The following is a 23,949-nucleotide window of genomic DNA, read 5'->3' as shown; positions in this document are numbered from 1 at the left end:
AAGTTTAATTCAAAATGTAGAAGCTTTGCTTGAACAAGTACATTGTCTTTGAAGATTCTACATTCTGGCATTAATTCAGCAATGTGTTTTCATATGCCTTAAATATGCTATTTATGTGATATCATGAGGATGCAAACAATGTCTGCAAATGTCAAGGTTCATCCGATCAGTAAATTGGAGAGTATCATGAGATAATGGATGAATTCTGGTTTGTCAGACTGTAACAGAAACAAAGAGAACACAAGTCATTAAATAACTCATTTATTTATTACTCATAAAATATACAGCAATCTCAGGTCTGAAAGAATTCAGCGGAGCTTCTGATTCACAGTCATAAATTCTATGTACATGGTAGTTTCATCCCTCTAAAGAACGCAAGAAAAAGACGGCTTTTCCTTTCTAGTGAAGCTTGCCAATATTTTGTACACATTCCAGTTAAAAATCGTTGCCTTTTTTTCCATTTAAATCGGCATTGAGTGGTTTTCTATTTTGAAGCAAGCCGAACCCGTCCACAGAGAATATAATGAGGAAAAAAAAAAATTCAAACGGAAGAAAGATCAAACTTCTCATTGGTTTACAGTGTTTCTCTTCACAAGGCAGAACCTCAGTGCTTCTGAATGTTTCATGAATCGTTCACAGCTGCCTCGGCCAATACGTCTCTCAGTAACGAATGAAGGCACGAAATGAACACATAAATACAAATCAAGAAGTCATAATTTATCTTTGACTAATGTGATGGACAAGTCAAAAGTGTAAGGATGATTAAATTAGACTGGTTTAATGTCAACGTCAGCGATGCAAGTGGCATTTAAGACGAAGAAGTTCATGGGAGCTCCCAGAAGAAATGCTAAAAAACCAAACTAAAATAAACAGCTATTGTTTTGTATTGACGTACAGACTTGAAGTGCATTCTGATTTCCGTTTTATTGTGCGAAGATCTCCAGGTTCACAGAAAAACTTGACATCAGCCTGCCCCCTTCCCCCCCTCAAATCCGTTCACGTACATAGTTAAAACTGGGTTAAAATGGAAACATGTCTGTTGGTCCCTGACAGTTCCTGTGAGGTGCTACCGTCTCTTCAGCATCATCTATTGCAGTGAAAATGTTGCTGGCGCATGATTAGCAGTGTGAACTGCTGCGCTGACCAGCGTTGGTACCAGCAGTCACCGCGGTCCAGAATGCTCCAGAATGAGCTAGAGGAACACCCGATGCTGGCCGAGTGTTGCCAAGCTCGCTGCACCTTTTCCCCTCACCATCTCTCTGCTGGGGGGTGGGAGGGGGTTGGGACTCTTAAGGCTCCTGTGGGGGCTCATCTCTTCTTCTGCCCTCCCAAGCTGGCGGTGGGTGATTTATAAGACACAGTGCGTGTGTTTGAGCACTTTTCTCCGTCTCCTTCTGCCTCTCAGTATGTCTCTGAGTCGGAGTCGTTGAGCTCCTCATCTTTGTAGAAACCGTCGTGATGGCCGATGTTGTTGAAGCTGCAGTATGTCGTGTGCTGACCCCGCAGTGAGGGCAGGCTGTCAAAGGTGACACTCTTTGACGGGCTGGTGGTGTAGTGGTTGATGGCGCTGAAAGGAACAGTGATTGCCTGTGTGCTGGGGGAGACGGGCATCATGGTGGCCAGGATGAGAGCCAGGCAGTCAGCCACATCTTTGTTTGGCGTACAGGCCAAAGCTGGTGTGTAACCTGGGCAAAAAAAAAAACAGGGATATATTGCTGGTAAATAATATCTGGTGACTTGCTGAAAATAAAAAAATACCATTCTCATCGACCGCCAAAACACTCGCTCCTTTTGCTAGCAGCTCTTGAACCACGACCGTGAGACCATTTCGTGCAGCCACATGTAGAGGCCTAGAGGAAAACATACAGTTTCAATTTTTATAGAAACGACTGAAAACATTACAAGCGTGACACTTACGTCTGTAAGGCGGCATTCGTAGCATTTATGAGGTTTCTATCTGTTATCTTCTCCAATATCAACAAGGCACTGGTTTCATGACCCTGGAATACAAGGTAAATTATTTTTGGAGCAATGATCAGGTTGATCAAAGTTTAAACAGGGAGTTTTAATACTGACGGTTGAATTCAGTAAACAGTGCCCTCTGCTGGACAAACACACCTTACTACATGCGAGATGGAGTGCTGTGTTCTTGACTGCATCCTGCAGAGTCAGGTCGGCTTTCGCGCTGCTCACCAGCAGTTCTGAAAGATGAAGATAAAGAGATATTTAATATCACTTTTGGTGGCAGCAAACGCTCTTGGTGATTATGAAACTCAAAACTTACCGACTGCATTGGTCTGGCCGTTCTCTGCTGCCATCATGAGTGGCGTCTTTCCCGCCGCATCAACACCGTTGACCTGAGCGTTGTGGCTCAGCAGTAGCTGGAGACACTCGACGTGGTCGGTGAAGGCCGCAGCGTGCAGAGGGGTCCTGCAAAATGACACCATCAGTCACAAATCATGAACATTAACCAGCATAATTCAGCACTCGTGAGTCCTTTTACCGATTTTTACTGTCTTTGGCATTGACAATGGCAGGACCCAGCGTGTCTATAAGCATTTCGGCAGCACCTTCGTTATCATGAATTCTTCAGGGAGATAAATGAAAATGGTCATTATATGCGAGTCCACAAGCTGAAGCTTCACGAGACGCAACTTAAAGTCTTACACAGCACAGTGGAGGGGACTAAATGAGTTGCCATCTGCCTTGTGGAAAACTTCATTTTCCAATAAAAGCGCCACACATGTGTCATGACCTAGAAAAAAGGAGAGCAGTATTGCAAACTATGGAGTTCAACACACCAGTTAGCAAGCCAGGGAGCATGCCTGGGCTTCATCACTACCGTTATAGCAGGTCCAATGAAGTGGGGTGTAGCCATGGTTGTCTGTTAAAACAGGGAGGGGGTCCACTGATTGGGCGGCATGCAGAAGTCCCCCAAGTACACCGAAGTGGCCACACGCTGCTGCCAAGTGGACAGGCGTGCGCCCTTTACAGTCCCGCACCAAGAAGTTGGCGTTGTGTTGAAGCAAAGCCTCCACACTTTCTTCATGTCCAGTCACGGCCTGAGAGCAGACGAGTGTTATTAGTGATGATAAATTTGATCGGCAAGCATCGTGTAACTCATCTGTGAGCATGAAAAGGGAAGTGTACAGATCTGCCAACTTACTCCTCTATGCAGGGCCGTCCTGCCCCACTTGTCTTTGGCTTCCACATTGGCTCCCTTATTGAGCAAGGAATACACACAATCCGTGTGCCCACTTAGGACCGCCAACATCAGAGGGGTCCTTCAAGAAAAAAGCCATATGAAACGACAGAACCTCAGCCAGCCTTGAAATGAACAGAGAAATTAAATTAACTTACTGCCCGTTTCCATCTTGAATGTCAACTGCACTTTGTAGATCAGCATTTCCAATCAGCAAGCGTAAACATTCTGAATGTCCATTTGTAGCTGCAGGGAAAGGTTTGGCTCTCAGTAGTGTTGACGTTGAAACAATCAGAAGGATTATTCAAAACATGATCAGACCAAACATGATCTTGTCTTGCAAGTTTGTGCGCCATTTGCTTTTATCACATTCAAAGTTGTGTAGCCAGAAAGGCTGTTGAAGTTTGCATACGCAAATATTATGTTGAGCCCATACCTGCAGCATGAATAGGCGTTCGCTTTAAGGTGTAGTCTTTGACCAGGATGGAAGCCCCCTGGTTGATGAGGACCTCCACACACTCCACGTGGCCCTTAAATGCAGCCAGGTCTAGAGGGGTGCGCCCCTGACTGTTTCTCACGTCCAGATCCAGCAGAGACTGAACGAGAACCTCCATCGCCTGGTGGTGACCGTGGTATGCCTGAAAATCGTGTTGCATTGAAAACGACATCTTTTAAGGAAGCGAGGACTGAGTGTTACTCACAGCAAGGTGCAAGGGGCTGATGGGAGCCCTGACATCAGAGTCATTCATGATGTCGGTCCCTGAGGTTTCCATGAGCTGAATAAAATCGCACGACAGTGAGCTATCCGAAGCTTTTCAGTCAACTGCTTCACAAACAGGAAAATCTACTTACCACATCTAAAGGGGTTTCACTCGCAATCTAAAACACAAGACGGGATGTGGCTATTGATTTTCACACACAGGAGAGATGGTCACTTGGGCAGTATCGAAGGACTTACCAACTCCAGACAAAGGCGATGACCATAAGCAGAGGCATAGTGTACAGCATTGTAGCCCTGATTGTCCTGGATCCCTGCATTAGCATCATTCCGCAGCAAGTATTCCAGGCACCTGTAGAAGTGACACTTTTAATGTTGTGTTTCTCAGAATAATATTCCAAGTGGGTTCAATATCTTCGTAAATATCAAGTCAGATGGTTGAAATAACACTGACTTTCCGTCTGTGTCAGAGGCGGCGGCATAGTGGAGGGGAGTGCAGCCCCGTTCGTCAAGGTCGTTGACGCTGGCTCCTGAGCCCACCAGAGCAAACAGGCACTGGTCGTTACAATTGGCAGCGGCATAGTGCAAAGCAGTCCTGGAAGCACAAACATGGCTGAGTTCACAGTTCAAACAGGGATGTAAAGAAGCGGGAGAATGAACCCAGTGCAAACCTGCCAAAGCTGTCCTTCCTGTTGAAGTCTGCCCCCGTGTTGAGAAGAAGATTGAGACATTCAAGGTTTCTGTGGAGGGATTCATTGTTCATCATCTTTCATCAAACATGACACAGCCCAACTGTCAATGCCTTCGTGTTGCTCACCCCCCAGAAGCTGCGGCATGTAAACACGTCCTTCCAAAGTCGTCAGGAGTATCGACATCAAATCCTGAGTGAAGAAACATGTGTCATGTGATGCATTTATAGTGTCTTCTCTTAGCTTAATTCACCTGAAACAAACATGTTTCAAATGAGTCACTCACCTGAGGACAAGAGCTTTCGACAACAATCAGAAAATCCGCTGAGAGCAGCTAAATGTAGCGGGAACATGCCGTGGATCCCCCGTCTGTCGTTACAAGAATAATCAAATGACAAAAAAAGCAAACATTCAATGAAGACTTTCTACTGCGTAAGGGTTTCAGAGGAAGCCTGTTTTTCAATCTGAGCAGCTCCTCGACAGCATATTCACTCACTTGGCTGTGTCAGCTTTGTTGCTGATCAGCGTGTTGATGAGGAGCTCGTGTCCATATCGAGCTGCGATATGCAGCGGCGTGTTTCCGTTCTTGTCTTCACAGTCGATCTCAGCACCTTTTGAAGAAAGAGCACTTATCAACCATTACACTTACAAACGACAGTCTGCAAAGCTATTACTGGCCGGGGGGGGGAAAAAGAGTGTCCATGCAGCAACCTTTTTAAAGAGCCCTCACCGTTCTCGATGATGGCCTGTGATCTAGAAAACCTTCCGTGGATGGCCGTCATGTGGAGCGGCGTCTTCCCATCCTTACTCTGATGGGGAAAAAAGAAGTTACTATTTTGGTAGGTTCTGTCACTCTCCAAAGGTCCCTCAGATAATTCATGATCCTTTGTAGTCACTCTCTCGTCTCAATGTTTTTAACTTCATTCAACTCACCCGAATGTTGACATCAGCCCCGTTGCACACCAGTAGCTCCAGGCACAGAGCTCCCTGATGTGAGGCGGCAGTGAAGTGGAGGGGAGCAAAGCCCTTCTCGTTCAGCTGGTTGACGTTTGCGCCACACTCTATAAGCTCGTTCACCACCACGTCCTGCCCGTTGTAGCAGGCTACATGCAGGGGAGTGTTTCCATACGCGTTGGGCTCATTAATCTGAACAGAAGAATAAGATTGCGCACCCTATAGCGTAATTCAACTCTCAACCAGAGGATTAGGAGTCTCATTATAACATGAATGTGGGTGGCACTCACATCCACCCCCAAATCCAGGAGGTATTTGACAATACTGATCATTCCACTGGAGGCAGCTGCATGCAGAGGTGTGTAGGATTTTTTATCTTTGCAGGCAACCTCAGCTCCATGAGAAACCAGCAGCTTCACCACTTCTATGTGTCCTGGACGCAGAAATGTTCCAAACAAACAGAACCAAAAAGTCACAAATAGAATAACCAACTTTCCACATCATGTACGCATCTTCATCTGAACACAATTTAAATTTTGGAGCATTCAAGATTAACAGCAACATGCTGAGGGTTTGTCTCATTTCTCCTCACCCATGTAAGCTGCCCAGTGAATTGCCCGTCTGTCTTTTTTGTCAAAGGCATTTATGTTTGCCCCCCTGGAAAGAAGGAGCCTCACCATCTGACAAGCAAAAGAAAATGTAAGGTTAGATGTTAAGTGTAAAGGAAGGATTGATTCCCTGCAATGACACACACAGCAGTGTGCTTTTAGATGCGTCACTGAACCAAGAAGACATTTTACTCAGGAGGTATGATGAGCAGCTAAACATCCACTTCCGTAAATAGAGACCCAGAACTCTGCTTGGCAGATGATAAGCACATAGATTGCATTAAGTTATAAAAATAACTATCCCACAAGTCAGCATATGACTGCGCTAATCGAGGTTCAGGCAAACACATGGCCAGACAACTGTGTGTCTCTCTTTGTGTCCACAATGACGGCCAGCCTCTAGTGCAATCAGTGTGATACTTGATGAAAAGGCTTTTTGAAAGTATGTGCTTGTGCGGTATTTTAAAAATGGCCATCTATGGTTGTACATTTCTGCCCGCAGGGTGTCACTCAAGGGTTTAAGTGGTCTTCCATCACATCTTGTGGAGGACTCAGCATCACACTGTTGCTCAAATAACCAAGACCTGTTTTACCTCCAGATGGCCGCTGAAGGCTGCGTGGTGCAGCGCCGTGCGACCCGCTCTGTCCGACACATTCACGTTGCTGAGCAGTGGGACGAGCGCCTCGGCGCAACGGACCGCCTTATTGGCTGCAGCGATGTGGAGTGGCGTCTGCCAATTCTTGTCTCGAGCGTTCACGTCTGCCGAGTGTTTCAGCAACACATGGACGGCCTCCTGCCCAAAAACAAGGGGGTAAGACTTCTTACAAAGTTTTTGTGATGACGCTGTCACGGGGCCTCTCACGTACCTCACTGCAAGAGGCGACAGCTCGGTGCAGTGGAGTGAGCCACTTGTTATCTTTGGCATTTACTCTTGCACCTGAAACATATTCAATCACACACTGTTGAAAAGAGGATTCAAGGCTACTTCATCCATCAAGGGTTGCTCGTAGCAAGGACCAATGGGAGCTTATGATGCAGTGCAGATAGTTGTTTCGTCAAGACCAACCTGAAAGAATTAGAAGCTCTATAATTTCTGAATCTCCAAGATAGGCGGCAGCATGTAGTGGAGTTCTCTTCTCATTGTCCTGCGAGAGAAACAGACAACTGATAAATGGACAAAACACTGCTCATCTGAGTCATGTCCTTGTGCGTTTCATTGTTGTGACATGAAACACTTTTCAGAGGGTCACAGCTGCACGAGAGAGAAACTCAACGCTCAGCCTCGCTGACATCAGTCAGCAGAAAGGTCAGTTAAACACAGATTCTGCTGTTGTGGGCTTCCAGAGACAGAGAGGAGCGTATGAACCAGACTTACTCGGAAACAAGCCTCCACATTAAGCTGTAACGTTGTGGAATGCAATAAAACAAGCAGAGCCAGAGCTGTTCTGCTCTGGATGATTACAGACCCAAAGCTTGCTTATTGCGTTTTGCTGGATCTTCTCACAGTTGAGGAGGATTTATGGATATTTCATTTCAATCACGGCAGCGTGATTGGCTTTGACATGAAAACCTCATTTGCTTATTAACTATTTCAGCATGCTCACGGGGGGATGGACTGTTGTTTTCAAACTTGGATAATATGAGGAAACAGATGCAGGGACAGCCCCTGTTGTTTACCTGTGCGTTCACATCCTCTTTCTTGAATATGAGTGATCGTACTTCATCTGGATCCACATTGAAAATGGCTTTCAGCAAAGGAGGCTGAAAAGGAAACGACAGTGAGTCAGATCAACGGAACCTGTTTTCACATGGACGCCTGTATAGACGTGTATAATTACAGTGATGCCTTAGTGACAACCCAATGTGGCGGAGGCAGATTTTAGAAAACAAAGCCCACTCCAACCTCTGGGATTATGGAGCTCTAAGCAGATAGAACTAATTTGTTCTGCTGCCATTTACAGAATCAAGTTGAGCCACAACTTCAAAAAGAAAGTTTAAAGGCAGAAACAAACGCTTGTCAATTTGTTCATCAAAGGAAGTTGTAAAATATTCTGATGAATGATGGCAAACTATGCTTCCAAAGCGAGGAGTTGAAATGATAAAAAGTGGTCATGAGAAAGTTTTATGTACCGACAACCCGTCCTTTCCCTTCACTGGCTTCTCAGCAGACCATATAGTTGACCCAGCATTTCTAATCAGTGGTCACATGCATAATTCAGACATGAGAAAGCAGAAATTAGTGGTCGAAAGTCATCCATTATTCAAATACTAAAACATTAGTCAGGACTTCGGTTCATACTTTCATGTGTGAGAGTGACCTTAAAGCCACAAGAAAAGTGTAATTATCTTCATATTGTTGCTGATGGTGTAGGACAGTTGCATGTACAAGGTCTAAACCAGAGCTCTGAAATTAGTAATGCGACGATTACTCCAACTGCATCAATAATCCCCCTTTTTGGCTTCCTGTTTCGATCGTGCAAGACTTTTCATTCACCTTGTGAAGAGCATCAACTCTCATCATTTGCGTGCCAGTTCAACGTCATTTTAACTGACATTTCAAGCTTTTGCTTCAAGTCAAAACAACAGTACACTGAGCACACAAACAACAGTACACTTCCTCTTTTACCTGCCAAAGTTCCCTCATTACAACACTTATTTTCCCCTCCTGCACTCTCCGATTCATTGCCATTCTTGTTTTAAAAATTGTTTGACAATAGCTGCCCACATTAAATCCCCTCATTGTATGACCTTTCAGTGCAGCAAACATGAGAGTTGTTTTGTATAGATTTACATAAAAATGACAGATGATGTCATGACAATCCTGTTTTTCAGATGTCTTTTCCATTGTGTCCTCCAAAAGATGTGAGGTTGTTTTGACTTGGTTGATTCAGACTCTGATGAAAAGAAAACAACGTACTCCCAGGTGCTTTGCAATGTGCCGGCGTAAATTCAAGTCAGGTTATGACCAATTTTGTTGGTAAATAGTAAAATCATGTTTGTGCACAGTGTATGTTTTTGAAGAGGGCAAATCACATGCTGCTCTTTAGAACATTGTTTGGTAGCAGTAAAACCTGATACCTGTTTAATAATGACTGATATTTTAAAGAACTTAACACCCGTCTAGACGAAATAATTCTAACAAAGGATTGACCTGCATTTACCATTACCAGCACGTTTCCAACTAATCAAATAAAACAATGCAAAGAAAGCAAATAATTAAGTCAACTACAAGACCTGCCAGCTGAAATGCACCAAGAAGAGCTGATAAGGCAATGCTGTTTACATTACCACGAGAGCTTTCACAGTTTAATGGAGTTAGTAGAGTGGCTTTTGAAAAAGACGCTGTACATTAAACGTTAAAACACATCTATGCCAGATATCTAGTGTTATCACAGTTTAGCTAGCCTCTCACGACTTACAACTTAAAATTGTGAGTTCAAGATGGACAATTGCCTGTTGCAGCGATATCTTCTACATTCTTATCATTAAATAGCTCCTTTTTTTTCGACAGTGTTTGTATAAAAGGTGCACAAGCCTGCAGCATGTTTCCAGTTGTGCAGTCCAGCACGACCGGAGAAGCTGATTTTCAATGCTTCTGTAGCTGCACCTCCTCTCCACATACAAGCCAGCCTTGTTAATACCATCACCATGGAGACAGCTCTTTGGCAACTCCACCAGCTCACAGAAGCACAAGATCATTCAAGCACACACGCACACACATTCAATAAAAGACGCGCATGTATTTTTGTAACCAGAATAGCAGGCAAGACACAGACATTCAACAATAACAGAGCTATTCTTGTTTTCACAAGTGTTTACCAGAGTTAGATAACATGTCACTTGTCACCTCATGGTGCTGTTGTTATTATTAGGGGCAGCAGGAGGTGGTGAGGCCGTCCAATGGTGAAGAGGTACCTGGTTTGATCCCTAGCTTCCTATAGAAGTACATCAATCCAAAGGATGGCCCTAATTCTTTGTGTGCGTACGCGTAAGGATGACTTCTCATGTTTTGCACGAATGTTTAGATCAGTCAAATACCTCTCAAAAATTCACCGTAAACACAAGTCGACAGAGATAGTCTGATTAAGCACACAGGCGATTTAATGTCCATATGTCAGTAATGGCTTTGGTTGAAAACGGATCAGTTTAATTGCAATGTAAACAGTAAAGGTTTTGTTAACATAATTATCGCAGGTAGTCTCTGTTTACTAGTTAGTTGGGGGCACGATTGGACGTCATGTTTTCATGATGTAAAACACTACTTTTGAACTAAAAAGGTAGCAGCAGGCTCCGGCTAATTGCTGGAGTGAAGGCAGTTTTAGAAGCATGTCACAATGTGATGCGTCACAAAGAGCAATACCGAAAAGAAGACGGGTCAGTACATTTAAACGCTAAACACAGCCGATATAGAGAGCAGGCACGGGAATGCCTTTGACTCTGAGAATAGCAGGACAGAGTCATCTTACATTCCGTTAGCAAAGGCAGAAATCGCGGCAGCATGCTAACACAAGGAAGCCGACCGGACTCACCTGGTCTCGGATTTTGAGAACCACCATATTTCTGGGCTTCTCTTTGTTCTCATGCAGTTTCCTAAACGTTCGATAATCTCCTTCAGGGAACAGGTGACGGCTCCGACTGCCTCAGCTGTGGGTCTGATGGAGGCCGAGCGGGACGCTAGCTTAGCAACCCAGCTAGCCTTCCGAACCTGATGGCATAGAAGTGAGCCAGCAGCGGAAACTCCATAACATTGCCGCCACCATGTTGCACACTGCTAAAAGACGCCTGGTGATTGGCTGGTTCTCGTGCGCTTTCCAACAATGGCGTATATAATTGGCCGTTGTTAAACCAACGCGGTGACAGTGATAGACGCATTTTGTTTAATATTTTATTGCTGTCTACTGTAATATCATCACCCGTGAACTGAAGCACTTGTGAATATGAAACATTGGGTTTAGAAGGTGCAAAAGAAAGCACCGTTTACGTAGCTTTTGTTTACATTTCATTTTTACATAGTGTTTGAAGGGATGAATTAAACTGTGCTCTTGTTATATTTAATCTAATCTGATCCTGGATCTGCCTGGTGGTTCCATTCCAAATGGGATTGTATGTGATCCTTATGACATGACTGACTTGGTATGAAACAGCGACTGAGGATTGTCCTCACCTGAACCACGATTTCCCACAAGCTTCTTGCTTGGTGACACTTATCTGTGGTTTGTGTTGCATTGATTTGTGTGTGTAACGTCAACAACAGGTTAGTTTTCTCACTATTTCCATCTTGACCTGCTGAAACTGAGACTGGTTGGACAGTCCAACCTTATTAAAAAGGTCTCAACTAGATAGTCTTAATCCTTCCCACAATAGGGATTTTTTTTTCACCAGGATTGGACGTCGAAGGTTTGCTGTCACTTTTTCTTTGTGATGCTAAATGTTTTGAACAAATGGACATCAGGGCCTGCTTCAGACAACCAGCTGTTGGCTCCCAGTAGGGCCACAGCTGCTGAGCGTGTCAATGAGGACGTGACATGTATGTCTTTTTCAACACTAATGATACCTCCAAACAGTGCCGTAATGTTTATGTGAAGCCACATTTCATTCTACAAAATATTAGCCACAAAAAAGATCAGAATCTATCATCGGAAAGGCGAACTATTTTAATGCCGTGGCTGTTGGCTCTGATAGTCCCTGTGTTGTGCAGCGTCGCCCTCTAGTGGCTGAATTCCCAATACCACAGAGGTTGTGGCATATTAGCGAGCACTACTTGAGTTTATGAAGTGTTTAAACAAAGTTATTGGAAATGTATTATATACATAATACGGCTCATTATCAAATTCCTCATTAGTACCAATTAACTTACCAAGTGCACTTGAAATGTCACATCAGTTAATGTGTAAACAAAAAGATGACATGGAAGTGATGTTACAGCAACAAGTGGGACACGCAGAACAGAGGATGTGACCTCTTCCTTGGTCTCCACAGCCAAAATGAATCACTGTTTTGCACTTTTGCACTGTTGTACTTTTTATAAACATTTGCTTTGCGATTTGCATATAATTGTAGCACGAATTGGGAGTATACAAATGAGCATACCCGGATTAGAGATTGATTTCAACCATGGCTTTGGTGTGTGTTGATCCCAGTGTTACTAATGAAAAAGAAGTCTGGGATGAATTTGGAATTCTTTTTCGTCTGTAAAATGTGAGGTTCCCAAATGAAAGATTAAACATAATGAGCATCTAGTGGTGTTTACCAGCATCAGTTTATGATGACTTTTGTGTATCGTTCTTTATACTCTTGATGCAGACAGCAGTGCGTGTCCATTTGCTTAACTATGTGCCATTAGCTTTTTGATTTTCAGTTGAAGAATGTGCAACTTTTAATAGACATCTCAGATTTCAAGGCCACATAGAAAGAAAGAAAAAGAGCCGTGGCATCTACGTTGATGATTTTGGTTGCAGTCTGGTCGCCTTAGCTGGGGGTAATCCTCCAGGATCAACAGTTAAGCCCCCTCATGGCCACAGTAACCCAAGCAGGACTACTTTCTCACCGGGAATGCTGTGCTGGAAAAAGTTTCCCACCAATTAAAACAAGAGGACAATGTGTTGTAAACACATGGACGTGTATCCACAAATAACCAAAGCAGATGGCAACAACATTCTGTAGACATGGTCCTTTAAGAACTAGTTTTAAGAACTAGTTAGGAGTGTTTTGAGGAGGTAACTTTACCACAAATGTAACTTGAAAAATCTTGCATGATAATTTTGCCTGTTTCAAGAAAAACAATTGCAAAACAATCTAATAAAAATCGAATTCATGCAACCTTCCATTCTCTCTGTGTCTAAAATAATAAATAATAAATACAGACGCATACAGCCAAAAGGTTCAACAACGAGTGCTGAATTTGAATTGCGTATGCCGTTGATTTCACCTTTGAAATAAAAGATTTACGAAAACAGGTCTCGGTAAGAGCTGCATTTCTTCCCCTCACCAGTGGGGGTCACTGCTCTCACAATAATAATGATCGTCGCGATGTGGTGGGTATTATATTGATATTTCGCCACTTAATTCTATATCTAAATGAGAATATGACACATCGGTGTTGTGACAGCCCTGACGAAACTATGAGGGTACGCATTCGACTTATATTGCTCTGTTCTGAGTTGTTATTTTTATGTAGGTGTATTAGCGTTCATAACTTTGAACTGGCGAGTAGATGCAAACACCTCTGTAAAACTGAACTCTATGTTCGCAGAGCTGTTATGTTACGTTTACATTGTTCGTCCACTAGTGCAACTACATCTGACATTCAGTGACCTCAATCTTTGGCCTACTTCATTTGTTATTTAAAGGTTAACTATATAAATAGACCTCTGATTCACCAAAATGCTAATGACTCGTTACGTGTACAATCCAGCATTAACTGCATCTGTTCCGCTCTGCTCCAAATCTGGACCTCATCGTGTGACATACTGCACCCATTTCAAGTCTTTATGACACTGTTTGGAATTCAGAAGACACTTCAATTTGTCAGATTATCCTGAAACAAATTACTTCATCATCCAGTATATTATTCATAATGCGAATGGAAATCCCCCTGGCCTGGTAGTGTAGTAAGAATTCATGTCTGACACGGAATAAATTCTTACAAGTACTAGTTTAACTGCCATTTTAGATCACTCAAAAGGGCACAGATGATTTCAAGGTTCTTCTCTGAATCTGTATCCTGTGGATTTGTTGACCGAGGCACCGAGGAGTTTTCCATTAGAAGTGTACTTTGAAGAGTGGTCTGTGTTGTACTGCAGTTCCTCACCCATTACTTGTTACACAGACTTTAAAATGACGTGAAATAGATTGATTTGAACTTGTGAATGCTTCTGACAGTTTTATTTTTACAGCTTTCTTAAATGCTGCTGCGCGCTGACAGTTTTCCACTAGGCACACGCTGGTAAAACATTCAGGAAAATTTGATTCATTCATGTGCAAAGAGTTTGATTCGAGTGTTGCTAAGAAAATGAATACAATGAAAACATGAAGTGCTAAATCATGACGAGGAATGACATTTAATTTTATTTCATTTGACCTCTGATAAAAACCATGTGTTGTGTCTACCTAAAAACCAAAACAAGGTCTTGGTTCTTTCTTCTGTCCATGTGAAGTGGAGTGAACTGTGTTGTACGTATCATATCTTTTCACATCCAAATGAGTGTGTGCGCATTAGCCACAGTATAATATATGCTGCTTTGTCTTATTTCTGAAGATGCTGAGACACCACAGGTGCGATGAGTGTGACTTCTTGAGCGTCATTACATTCAAGTAAGTACTTCAAAGTGATCTGCTCCTTTGAATGTGAAGGTTCATTTATTGCTGTTAAACATAAGGGAAAACAATGCCCGTCATCAGTCTTTCCATTTGAAAACATTAATGATACATCAGACTTGTTCTTGGCAGGTTGACATTCACAGATGTCTTGGTTGGTCAGATGGCTTGAGGGGGCAGGTACCATCTGAGCTGTGTCGGAGAGAGCTCGAGTCATTATAACGGCAACTTACCACTTAGCCTGACACACCATCTCATAGTACCAATGAATGTGTTAATGAGACAAAATGTCTTTTCGTTCTTGGCAGTCATCTGCCGATTATTCACTGGATCTGCTAACAGTGCCTGTCCATCTATACAATTAGAAAGAGTGTTTGTTTTTACCATCCCCAGTGTGGGAAGAATTAAGGACTAGATTATCTTACATGCTGGCTGTCCTGCCTCAAACTGGACATTTTATTGTGTGTTTTTTCACAGTCCTTTATTAGCAGCTAGATCAGTGTCACAGAGTGGAGAGAATGCAAAGTCCTTTATAATTTTCACAATGAAACAATTTCTCACTTGTGCTGTGTGTTTGTGTGTGTGCCGTCTTGTGTCCTCACTGCAGCAGTGTGAAAGCAGCCTCGTAGCTCTGGAAAAAGATTGAATTGTGATGCGCTTTGTGATCACAGAGGCGTGACATGACGGAGTGATTCAGATCATATTTTGTTTGTTTCTTAGTCTCAGTGAAGGCATTGTTGACCTGTGAGTGTGTTTGGGGCGTGAGACTGTTTACAGCTGTGCGTTACTAATTGTCATGGATACTTTATATAACACAGTGTAACGTGTAATCTGACCGTGAGTCGGATTCTGTGTGTGCATTTGAATTGTCATTTGACAGTTTTGGATTTCAAAATCACTTACCTGGTTATTTTTCCGTTTTACACATGAGATGTTTGATATATCTTGGAAAATGTGTGTTGTTTAAATGGGCTGAATTTGAAATTTTGTCCTCTGGTGGAGGGACTGTCTGACAAACTTTGTCTTGTAATGCATGTTTTAGGATAGGAGGACTAAAACATTCTGATCTGACTATACTTTGTGACTTTTACAAGACCTTCTCTTGTATCTAATTTACTGAGTATGCAATGTAGAAGTACCAATTTAAACATCATTCATATGGAAAGACATCAACACATGGATCTGGACAAGTCAATAAAATTTCCTACATTAAATATTATGGCTGTAGACAGGAACTAAAGATGAAGCATTGTATCGCAGTCTCCTGTGTTGTATCAACATTTTATCTAAAGATTCAGAATAGTCATATAAGTCATATTAGAATTAAATAAATGGAATACAAAGACACTAAAATAATTTCCCTCTAATTTATTATGAGACTTAAGAAAGACAGTCAATAGAGAATCAAAAATAAGACTGTGTTTAAAGCACACAGTTTCCGCTTCATGTCAACGCTGGCTGACACCACTGTTTTTTTCAGTGGAGTCCAGGTTCTATTATTGGCTCCTGTTTTCTGTTCCATAACAAGATGAATCCCCAATGTGGCATTGCGTTTCCCAGCAACAGTGTGCACTCCACCGCTTGCTTATAATTTTCTTTGTATATTTATAATGTTTAATAGTAAGTGACTGTGTGGCAGTCTGCCAAAATTCACCACTCTGAGCAGAACCCGAAGAGCTTGAAGCGTGTTTGGAGGCAGATCGTCGACCAGGACTATATTTGGCTACTCTGCCTTTTTTTTCTCTGCAAGAGAAAAGTTCTCGGTCTGGACTTGACATTTCACTTAGACTAGAAATAAGAGCTCTCGGTCAGTGACTCTGGGAAAGAGGAGGATGCTGTTGTTGATGCCCAGGGGATGACGCTGGTCTCTTATCATCACGGCGTATCGGAGTGTGGCATGTCTAACAGTGACATTTGATTTGAGGTACTGTGTGTCAACTGGAAATTATTATTATTTTAGTATCACTTAAGCACTGTATGACAGCGTATAGGGGAGTGGACACCTGCTGGGTCACTGCGTACCATGACCTTTGACCTCTTGGTTTTTCACCCTGATGGTCGACCTGATAATAGCTTGAACTTTCACTTGCATGTGTTTGTCTAGACTATTTTCTGAGACACTATTTAAAGCGGAGTTCCAGAGTTGGGATGTCATGAGGAAAAGGGTGAAACTTAAAAAAATCATCAGGTTTTCCAGGGCTTAAATGAGAGCTGTCCTGCCTTCAGAAAAATCATCTCTTTGTTGAAGATGAAATTTCACCTGATCAAACATATTACAATAAAGTGAAAACATTGAAAGAAGCGAATAACACTTAACACATCATGGAGGTGGAAATATGAATCCTGTAAGAAAAACTGATAGAAACATCAGAAGTAAGTGGCAGGAGTATGTTGCTTGAAGAACTGAAGTTACAGCCAGACATATGAGAGATTTATGTCATGTTTTTATTGAAAAAGTCCTGGCGGAAACCATGATGGATGATATTAGGATTATACTGAACTCCATGATATGCTATCTGCTAATTCCTTTAAAGTAAACAGAATCTTTGTATTGCTAAATTATGGGAATGCATGAACAGTATGTGCACTGGTGAGGTTTCATCTCAACACTCTCCTCCTCAGGTTGATGATGCCACAGATTAGTGAGTTGACACGGATTCATTGTCATTGTCCTCTGGAATGCCACCTGTTAAAATCGACAACCATCACTGAAGAGAAGCCTCTTAATGACAGAAGCAGATGATCCTCAGACTTCACTTGTCACTCCCTGCCTCCCCATCATCCCCAGCGCTTCTCTGACAAACATCTTTCTGTTGTCTCGTGATTGGGTACCTGCCAGTCTCAGTTCAACCTGTGAGTTATGGCTACGACGTCTTCCTATTTAGCGTGAAATGTGCAGAGCTAATTGATCCAGGAACGACGTTGAGATTAGACACGCTGGCTGGATATCTAAGAGCCTGTCGCCTGTTATGGTCCTGCTGGCCAAATAGGTGTGAAAGGGTTACCAGCCCATCTGTTTCCCCACTCTTAAGGTTTACTACACCCTTTGGTTTGAGGGACAAGCGTAAAGCATACCTCAAATTCTCCCTTTGAGTTCCAGCCAAACTGCAGGAGAGAAAGAAAAAGCAAACGACAGCTATTTGGAAAATGTCGACCACTTGTGATTGTACTTGTAGCTGATAATAAAAGCTGTATTGAATCATGTTACAAGACATAGATCTGTTCCTCCTCATCTTCAAAACGAACCCAAATTTCTCACTGCCATAGCTTGACTGGCTTCAATAAACAATTGATGGTTTTGAATTGGGGTCATGCTGAACATGCAAGCTTAAATGTGAGATAATTGACCGAGCTATAATTCATCCACGTAACTTTTAGTTCGGTGGTGGGGATATCATAGTTTTGCTGAAGGCTCTAGTTATATCTTGTGCTTGTGTTTGCTGGATGTGCGTGGGAAGTTTGAGGTCAACGATAATGTTGAGTCTCTTGCACTGTTGCTTTGTTCAACATCTCAATCTGGATGTCTTTCGGTTTGTTTGCCTCTGTTTTTGTACGTGGTATTTATACGTTTAAAGTCTAGAAGTGGAAACACTTCCTTTCGGAGGTCATTATATTTGGTAACTGCAAGTAAAACGTGCCACGTGCTGTCCTTGGTTTGCATTTATCCGGCCCTCATGATGTCAGTGCACAACACCAACACAATACATTTTAAAGTCATTATAGTGGATCAATTTATTTTTGAATTGTTTGGTTTTCCCTGCAGTATGGAAGAATTGTTAATGAATTAATTCATTAATATCTCCTCAATGTAGTGCCCTTACTGTTTGTTTGATATTTGGCATTGGTATTTATCACTCATTAAAATATTTGTGCCATATTGTACCTTTTATTTTTGAATATCTATATATATCTATATAGACATATATAGTATATATATATTCTCAAAAGTCTGCATCAAAAGTCTGAAGATCTCATTCTCAAACATTGAACTCTTAATTATTAAGCAGGTATTTAAATGCTTCTAAGTTAATGTGACTGCCCCTGGAATGTTCTGTGTTTGCAGTCGTTCCCTTTCTAGTCTGCTTTCACTAGATGCAACCTGGGGGGCCCACTGTTGCTTAGGGCTGTGACGTCATCATCTTGGAGTCACGGGGTCTTCGGATGGGGCAGGTGAAGTTGAGTAAGAGATGTACTGACAAGACAACCGGTTTCCAAAATTATCCCTTTCCGCTGTTTCCACTTTCCGACTTCATTGATGCGCGCCGTGTGACTGATAACTCTAAGATTTTTTGATGTTGTTTAACAGACCGAGAAGCTGCTGTAAAGCAGGAGGGTTCAATGCCTGATGGTTGACTCTATTGTCAGAACATGTTTTCTTATACTTATATGTGGGTGTTGACCTCAGCCAGGGGTTTTCCCATGCACTAATCCTGTTCATGGTTTTCCTGCCTTTGATTTTCAATGAGTAGTCAAGAAAAATGCTCTGCAGATTTTGAGGTCTTAATGGCTTTGTTAACCTGCTAGGATGAGGGCTGGAGGATTAAGCAATTCAATGTTTTTTTTTCATGTGAGATGCAATACAATTGTGAATCAACTTGAGTTGAACATTCGCCAGTGTGAACTGCACAGTTCTAATAGTCAGAGGAAGCTATTGTTATCAAGTATTGTTCCATATCAGACCTTTGAGACACAAAGGAGGAAAGAACGGTGACTCTGCTGTTGTCGAGCAAATAAGTGATGGCAGAGGTGGAAGTGCAAAGGACAATAAGCATAAACACACCCTTCCTATAGTAAACTAGATTTCCTGCTGTGTGTTAAAGACAGGTCACCTTGTGAATGGAAGTGCAGGTCTTCCTGAAGATCCCCCAGTCGGTTCGCTTTTGTCCTGGACTCGTAATTTCTGTGTTTTTCTTTCAATGCGACAGCTCTGTCTGCTCGTGGTTGACTTCCCTTGAAACCGTGCTTCCTGTCCATTTGCTCGCAGCCTGCTAGAATAACAGCTGACGCTAAGATTACTGCGCTGTGTGGTGCCAGAAAATCATCACAGAATCAATTTGTTTTCAGGCAAGCCTCAGAGGAACGTGACTGAGTGTGACATCATGAAGTGCGTTTCATTATTGAACAGAGGAGTGGAGGTTGTACAACAACACGTTCAATTTGATGAAAAAGACTGGATCAATGGTTTCCAACAGAGATGAGCATATTGATCAATGAAAATACTGCCCTCTGTTTCCAGTGTGCTTTTGTGTTCCACGGCTATTTTTAGAGAGCCTATGGCAGCCGCTCAAGGCACAGCATCAGGGACCCATTCAAAGTTAGAAAGTAAAGTGACCTCAAGGTCGGCACACAATGGCTGGATGCTGTGAAATTGCTATGAAATTGTGTCCTCTCTTTTTAATGGGTCACTCCGACTGCAAGCAGAGCAGGAGATTGAGGGCAAATGAATGAAAAGCTTTCTGTGTTGTTCGCGTCATTTGACTTTAATTTTTAAGATGAGGTTAGTACAGAAGCCGGAAGGGTTTGGGCTCTCATGTGGTGTGGAGAAATAGTTTACAAACTCACCGATATGTCTGATGGTGCAATGAGCTGCAACCCTCAGTCAAGAGTGAAAAACTGCAGGTTAAGTGAGCTTGATGATCTAGCACATTAGTTTATTGTTGTCTAGAATTCACAAGTGTGCTTTTTTGTCGAGCCCCACAGGAGCAGCCATGTGCATGCCATTAACCTTAGTTTCTCCATCCACGTCACTATAGAAACAAACTGTGAAGCAAAAAATATTAGCTGCTCCGATGCACTCATGTGTAACCCTGCTGCTCCTTTACAGTGATTTAGTTTGCTTTTAAAGCTCAACTGAATGCATTAATGCACGACAAACGTATGGGAGGTGAATTCGGCATTTTTAGCGTCAATATGCAAATAAGATACGCTCATGCATTTCACACATTTATCAGTCGGTGTATGATAGAAAGGACCGTATGAACATCTTCCTTTTCTCCCAGACTCATACCTTTTTTTTTAGAAAGCAGATTTAAGTACAAACACGACTGACTGACTTTTAAATCCTTTTTGATGTTATTCGATCCAATCTGTTAAGAGCATTCTATATCTCCCTGAAAGTCCAGCAGGAAATGCCGGAGGACGCCAGACACTGTAACCCAATAAAAGCAAGCACACCCCAATCATTAGTCAGGAAACACCCTCGCATAATACATCCAGATGTACAGGCTAATTAGATTTTGACATCAAATCAACAGTTTCAGTGCCCTTTGTGCTTTTATGAGCACAAGGTAAATGGAAACCAGGCTGTTTGAAGTGACTGAATGTTACCTGCAGCGATTGCAGGAATAATGGAACTCGCTGAGTCCTGCTTCCATTGTACAATGATTCTCATAAAAAACAGATCCCTGCAGTAATAAAGTCTTTAACAAGAATATCAGACCCAGTCAAGGAAACTGTGTTTGATCAGTTGAGAGAGAAATCATATCTGAATCCGAGATAAATTACCCGCTGAATATTAGAAGAGGATACAGTCGGGGTCCCCCTGAAAACTAACTGAAGGCCAAATTTTCTGAAGTCAAGGCCAGGTTTTTTTGCACGTTAAAGTTAAAAACAAAAGTTATTTTTGAATCTGTGTCGGGTCATGATGGTTGGAGATAGAGAGTTACTCATGCCAGGCGTGTTGCTGCCAGCGTTCTAGCTACAAACCAAGAAGATAGCATAGCGGAAGCTTAAGCCAGGAGGTTAAGCACAGTGCTACAGTTGCATAACAAGGTATACGCAGACCAACGACAAGGTTGACCTGTTATTATGGGTCACACTTTACTACAAGTCACTACAGAAACTCAACGGAAAAGAAGGCTTATGCTGTCTTTCAGTAATAACGAATATTAATCCATGTATTACTGTTCCCAAATGGCAGCTTGTCGATATGTGGGTGCATCTTTGGCTCTTTAGCATAGCTTAATATATATCAGCTATTGTTTGCTGGACACTTTCACTGCGTGAGTTGCGTTTCTTCATCATGTATCGCTAATTCACTGATGGATTTTGCTTTAGAATGGCAGTGATGATTTCTCAGGAGGTGGTGATGCAAGCCGCAGAAGATGCGATGGGGTTAATGTTGTGCAGAGTTCAGTTCCCTCTGTGCCGCCGTTGCCCTCGGAGCGGTGGTGCGGCCACCTGAGAGAGCACAGTTACGTCAGTTGCTGTTGGTCTGCAGGCCCACCTGCGACTGTGACGGGGGCAAGGAACACCTGGCGCCATAGCACTTCCGCCACCGTCCTCACAGTCCATTACAGAAGCATTCTTTTGATTTCACTGCGAGTTCTTCAGAGACAAGTCCTGATGGTGATTTGTTTTTCATGTTGTCATGACCACCAGAGCAATTTGAGAGAAAACCTTTTCATTTGAGGGTCAGGTCGACATAACTAAACAATGCCTTTTATTTGTTTGTACTCATTGGCAGAGGTCTGCATTCTCTGAGTGTCTGTTGTATAAGACAATCCCCCTCTGAGACATGCCGGGCCTTTGAACTGCAGACACAGAGATGAAACAACAAAGCCGGGCTGACTCATTCCTTCCCACACATGGATCATCTGCTATTAAGGGGAACAAAACATTTGTGAGCCAAATCAAATTAGTTCCAAGGAGCGGTGTTTGTCCACGCTTGTGCTGTAAGACTGTAGCGCAGCTCACTTCCGTCTTGTGCGCGTCCCTGCTGAGTTTCATCATGCAGTTTGTCATGAGGCTGCTGTTATGGTGATCTAGCTGCAGGCACAGGTATTGATTCATCAGTTAAACAGTCGCTGGTAAGTGTGGCTAAAGCAAATTCATTTACCGGAATGGAAGCCAAATTGTGCTTCAGTTAGGTAACTGTTAAGGATCAGATGGCATCTGACATAATAGGTGTTGAGGTATATACTGGAAAAAAAGACACCAGTCCATATTTATGAATACACTGATGTGTAATTAAAACATTTGATAGCATCTGATTTGACATTTGATGATTTGTCATGACTTCGAGTCATTTTGAACGCAGACAAACAAATGTGGGAAGCTGTGTAAAGCACATTTTTATGATGCAAAAAGTAACTAAACTGTGCAGCACAGTGGAATAGTGGTTTGTACTGCAACCACGCAGCAAGAGGTCATAGGGTCGTGGAGTTTGTATGTTCTTCTCATGCTTGCGTGGTTTTCCACCACACACTCTGCTTTCCTCCCACAGTCCAGAAACATACAGAGGTTAAGATGACTCTAAATAGTCAGTTGTTGTAATACCCCTTGTAGCTGAGATACTAGCAGTGGACAATGAATGGCAGAAAATCTGTCTGTTCTCCGTGATGTTTAATGTAGTTTGTGTTCAAGTGTGTACATGCCAAATCCCCCTCTAAACCGTGTTCCTGGTTTTATTTCTAGCGCATGTTAGTTCCACTTGACTGATCTGGCTCTTCTTTATTATTCCCCCACACCACAGCGGCGCTCACAAGTCAAAACATACACACAGACACACACTTGAATACACGCACAGTTTGTGTTTGATAGGCGGGAGGTGACAGACAGTCAAGACTCGACCTCTGAGAACAGAGTGGAGTGGCTCTCCAGCCGGGGCTCTGACGTTCACACTTAAATACTTTAATAGGACTAAAGTAGACAAAGGCCACTGGTGACGCAGTATGTGCTATTCAAGTCCCTCCACATTGCTGGTTTCCTCGGACCTGCCGATTGGTCAGCGCTATTTTCAATCCTGCAATCCCTCATCAGCCACAGGAAGCTAGTTATAAATAAAAAGTGTAGGTTAATCGCTTCTTGTGGAGAGAAGTAGAGCAGGTTGACCAAAAATAATGGCAGGAATGGACTGTTCTATTTAAGCGTTAAAAAAGAGAGATTTCTAGTCGTAAGAACAGACTTAATCTGTATATGTCGAGACAATTTCTGTCTGTGATTCACCACGAATGATCCAAAGTAGGTTTTGGGCATGAAAATGCTAATGAATCAAAATCAAATGACTTTTTAATTGTAGTGTTGGGGTTTTTATGAACAGGAATGGCTCAAATTTTGGGTAGCGAATTCGTGGAAGAAGAGATAATCAGATTAAGGTTTAAACTACAGATGGTCTAAATATAGAAATGAGGCTCATCAGCAGGCAGATGGTAGCATCATGTACATTTCCATGACAGATTAGCAGAAAATTGGAGAAGTGGATCGACTATTAATGTCTGTTTTAGTGACTTCCAACAGCATCCTGATGTGTTTTCTGCACAACGTGTGCGTGACACAGAAACACGATTGTATATTCCTGGCCGACTGCTGCAAGTCACAGTATCTCTGAGGTCAGATGGTGAAAGACTGGGTCAAAGACGGTTCTGCACTTTAACACCAGAACACCATTGTCTTCAGGGGTTTCATGTTTCTCTTAGTTGTAAAATCTAATTCAGTAATTGAGCCTTCTTAAATGGGATCAC

General features: G+C 42.5%; 1 protein-coding gene across 2 annotated transcripts; it reads right to left on the bottom strand.

Moving 5' to 3' along the window:
- Window positions 1-248: 248 nt before the first annotated feature.
- ankrd28b (ankyrin repeat domain 28b) lies at window positions 249-10,929 on the bottom strand. Of its 2 annotated transcripts, XM_053887668.1 has the most exons (28): window positions 10,702-10,929; window positions 7,850-7,933; window positions 7,239-7,317; window positions 7,039-7,109; window positions 6,765-6,965; window positions 6,156-6,243; window positions 5,854-5,996; window positions 5,543-5,755; window positions 5,340-5,418; window positions 5,106-5,220; window positions 4,896-4,978; window positions 4,738-4,801; window positions 4,592-4,660; window positions 4,375-4,515; window positions 4,161-4,272; window positions 4,055-4,081; window positions 3,904-3,978; window positions 3,639-3,840; window positions 3,361-3,448; window positions 3,167-3,284; window positions 2,843-3,062; window positions 2,668-2,755; window positions 2,504-2,587; window positions 2,285-2,430; window positions 2,119-2,201; window positions 1,918-2,000; window positions 1,759-1,850; window positions 249-1,685 (listed from the first exon to the last, which is right to left on the bottom strand). In XM_053887668.1, the coding sequence occupies exons 1-28, from the start codon at window positions 10,726-10,728 to the stop codon at window positions 1,402-1,404; spliced, it is 3,159 nt and encodes a 1,052-aa protein (XP_053743643.1). In that variant the 5' UTR covers window positions 10,729-10,929; the 3' UTR covers window positions 249-1,401. The 2 variants fall into 2 exon arrangements, with proteins under 2 accessions (XP_053743643.1, XP_053743644.1); XM_053887669.1 differs by lacking the exon at window positions 4,055-4,081.
- Window positions 10,930-23,949: the final 13,020 nt, after the last annotated feature.

This window comes from Synchiropus splendidus, chromosome 15 (assembly GCF_027744825.2).
Source record: "Synchiropus splendidus isolate RoL2022-P1 chromosome 15, RoL_Sspl_1.0, whole genome shotgun sequence".
NCBI classification, from domain to species: domain Eukaryota; kingdom Metazoa; phylum Chordata; class Actinopteri; order Syngnathiformes; family Callionymidae; genus Synchiropus; species Synchiropus splendidus.
The sequence above is the reverse complement of the archived record's forward strand: the minus strand, read 5'-3'. Positions and strand labels throughout refer to the sequence as shown.

What these genes read in the sequence shown, in the direction of transcription:
- ankrd28b (XM_053887668.1), bottom strand. Translation starts at nt 10,728, where the DNA reads ATGGTGGTTCTCAAAATCCGAGACCAG. An exon ending in AAGAGGATGTGAACGCACAG is followed by an intron (nt 7,318 to 7,849) that starts GTAAACAACAGG and finishes TTTCTCTCGCAG; the next exon opens with GACAATGAGAAGAGAACTCC. An exon ending in CGGCCAGACCAATGCAGTCG is followed by an intron (nt 2,202 to 2,284) that starts GTAAGTTTTGAG and finishes TTCATCTTTCAG; the next exon opens with AACTGCTGGTGAGCAGCGCG.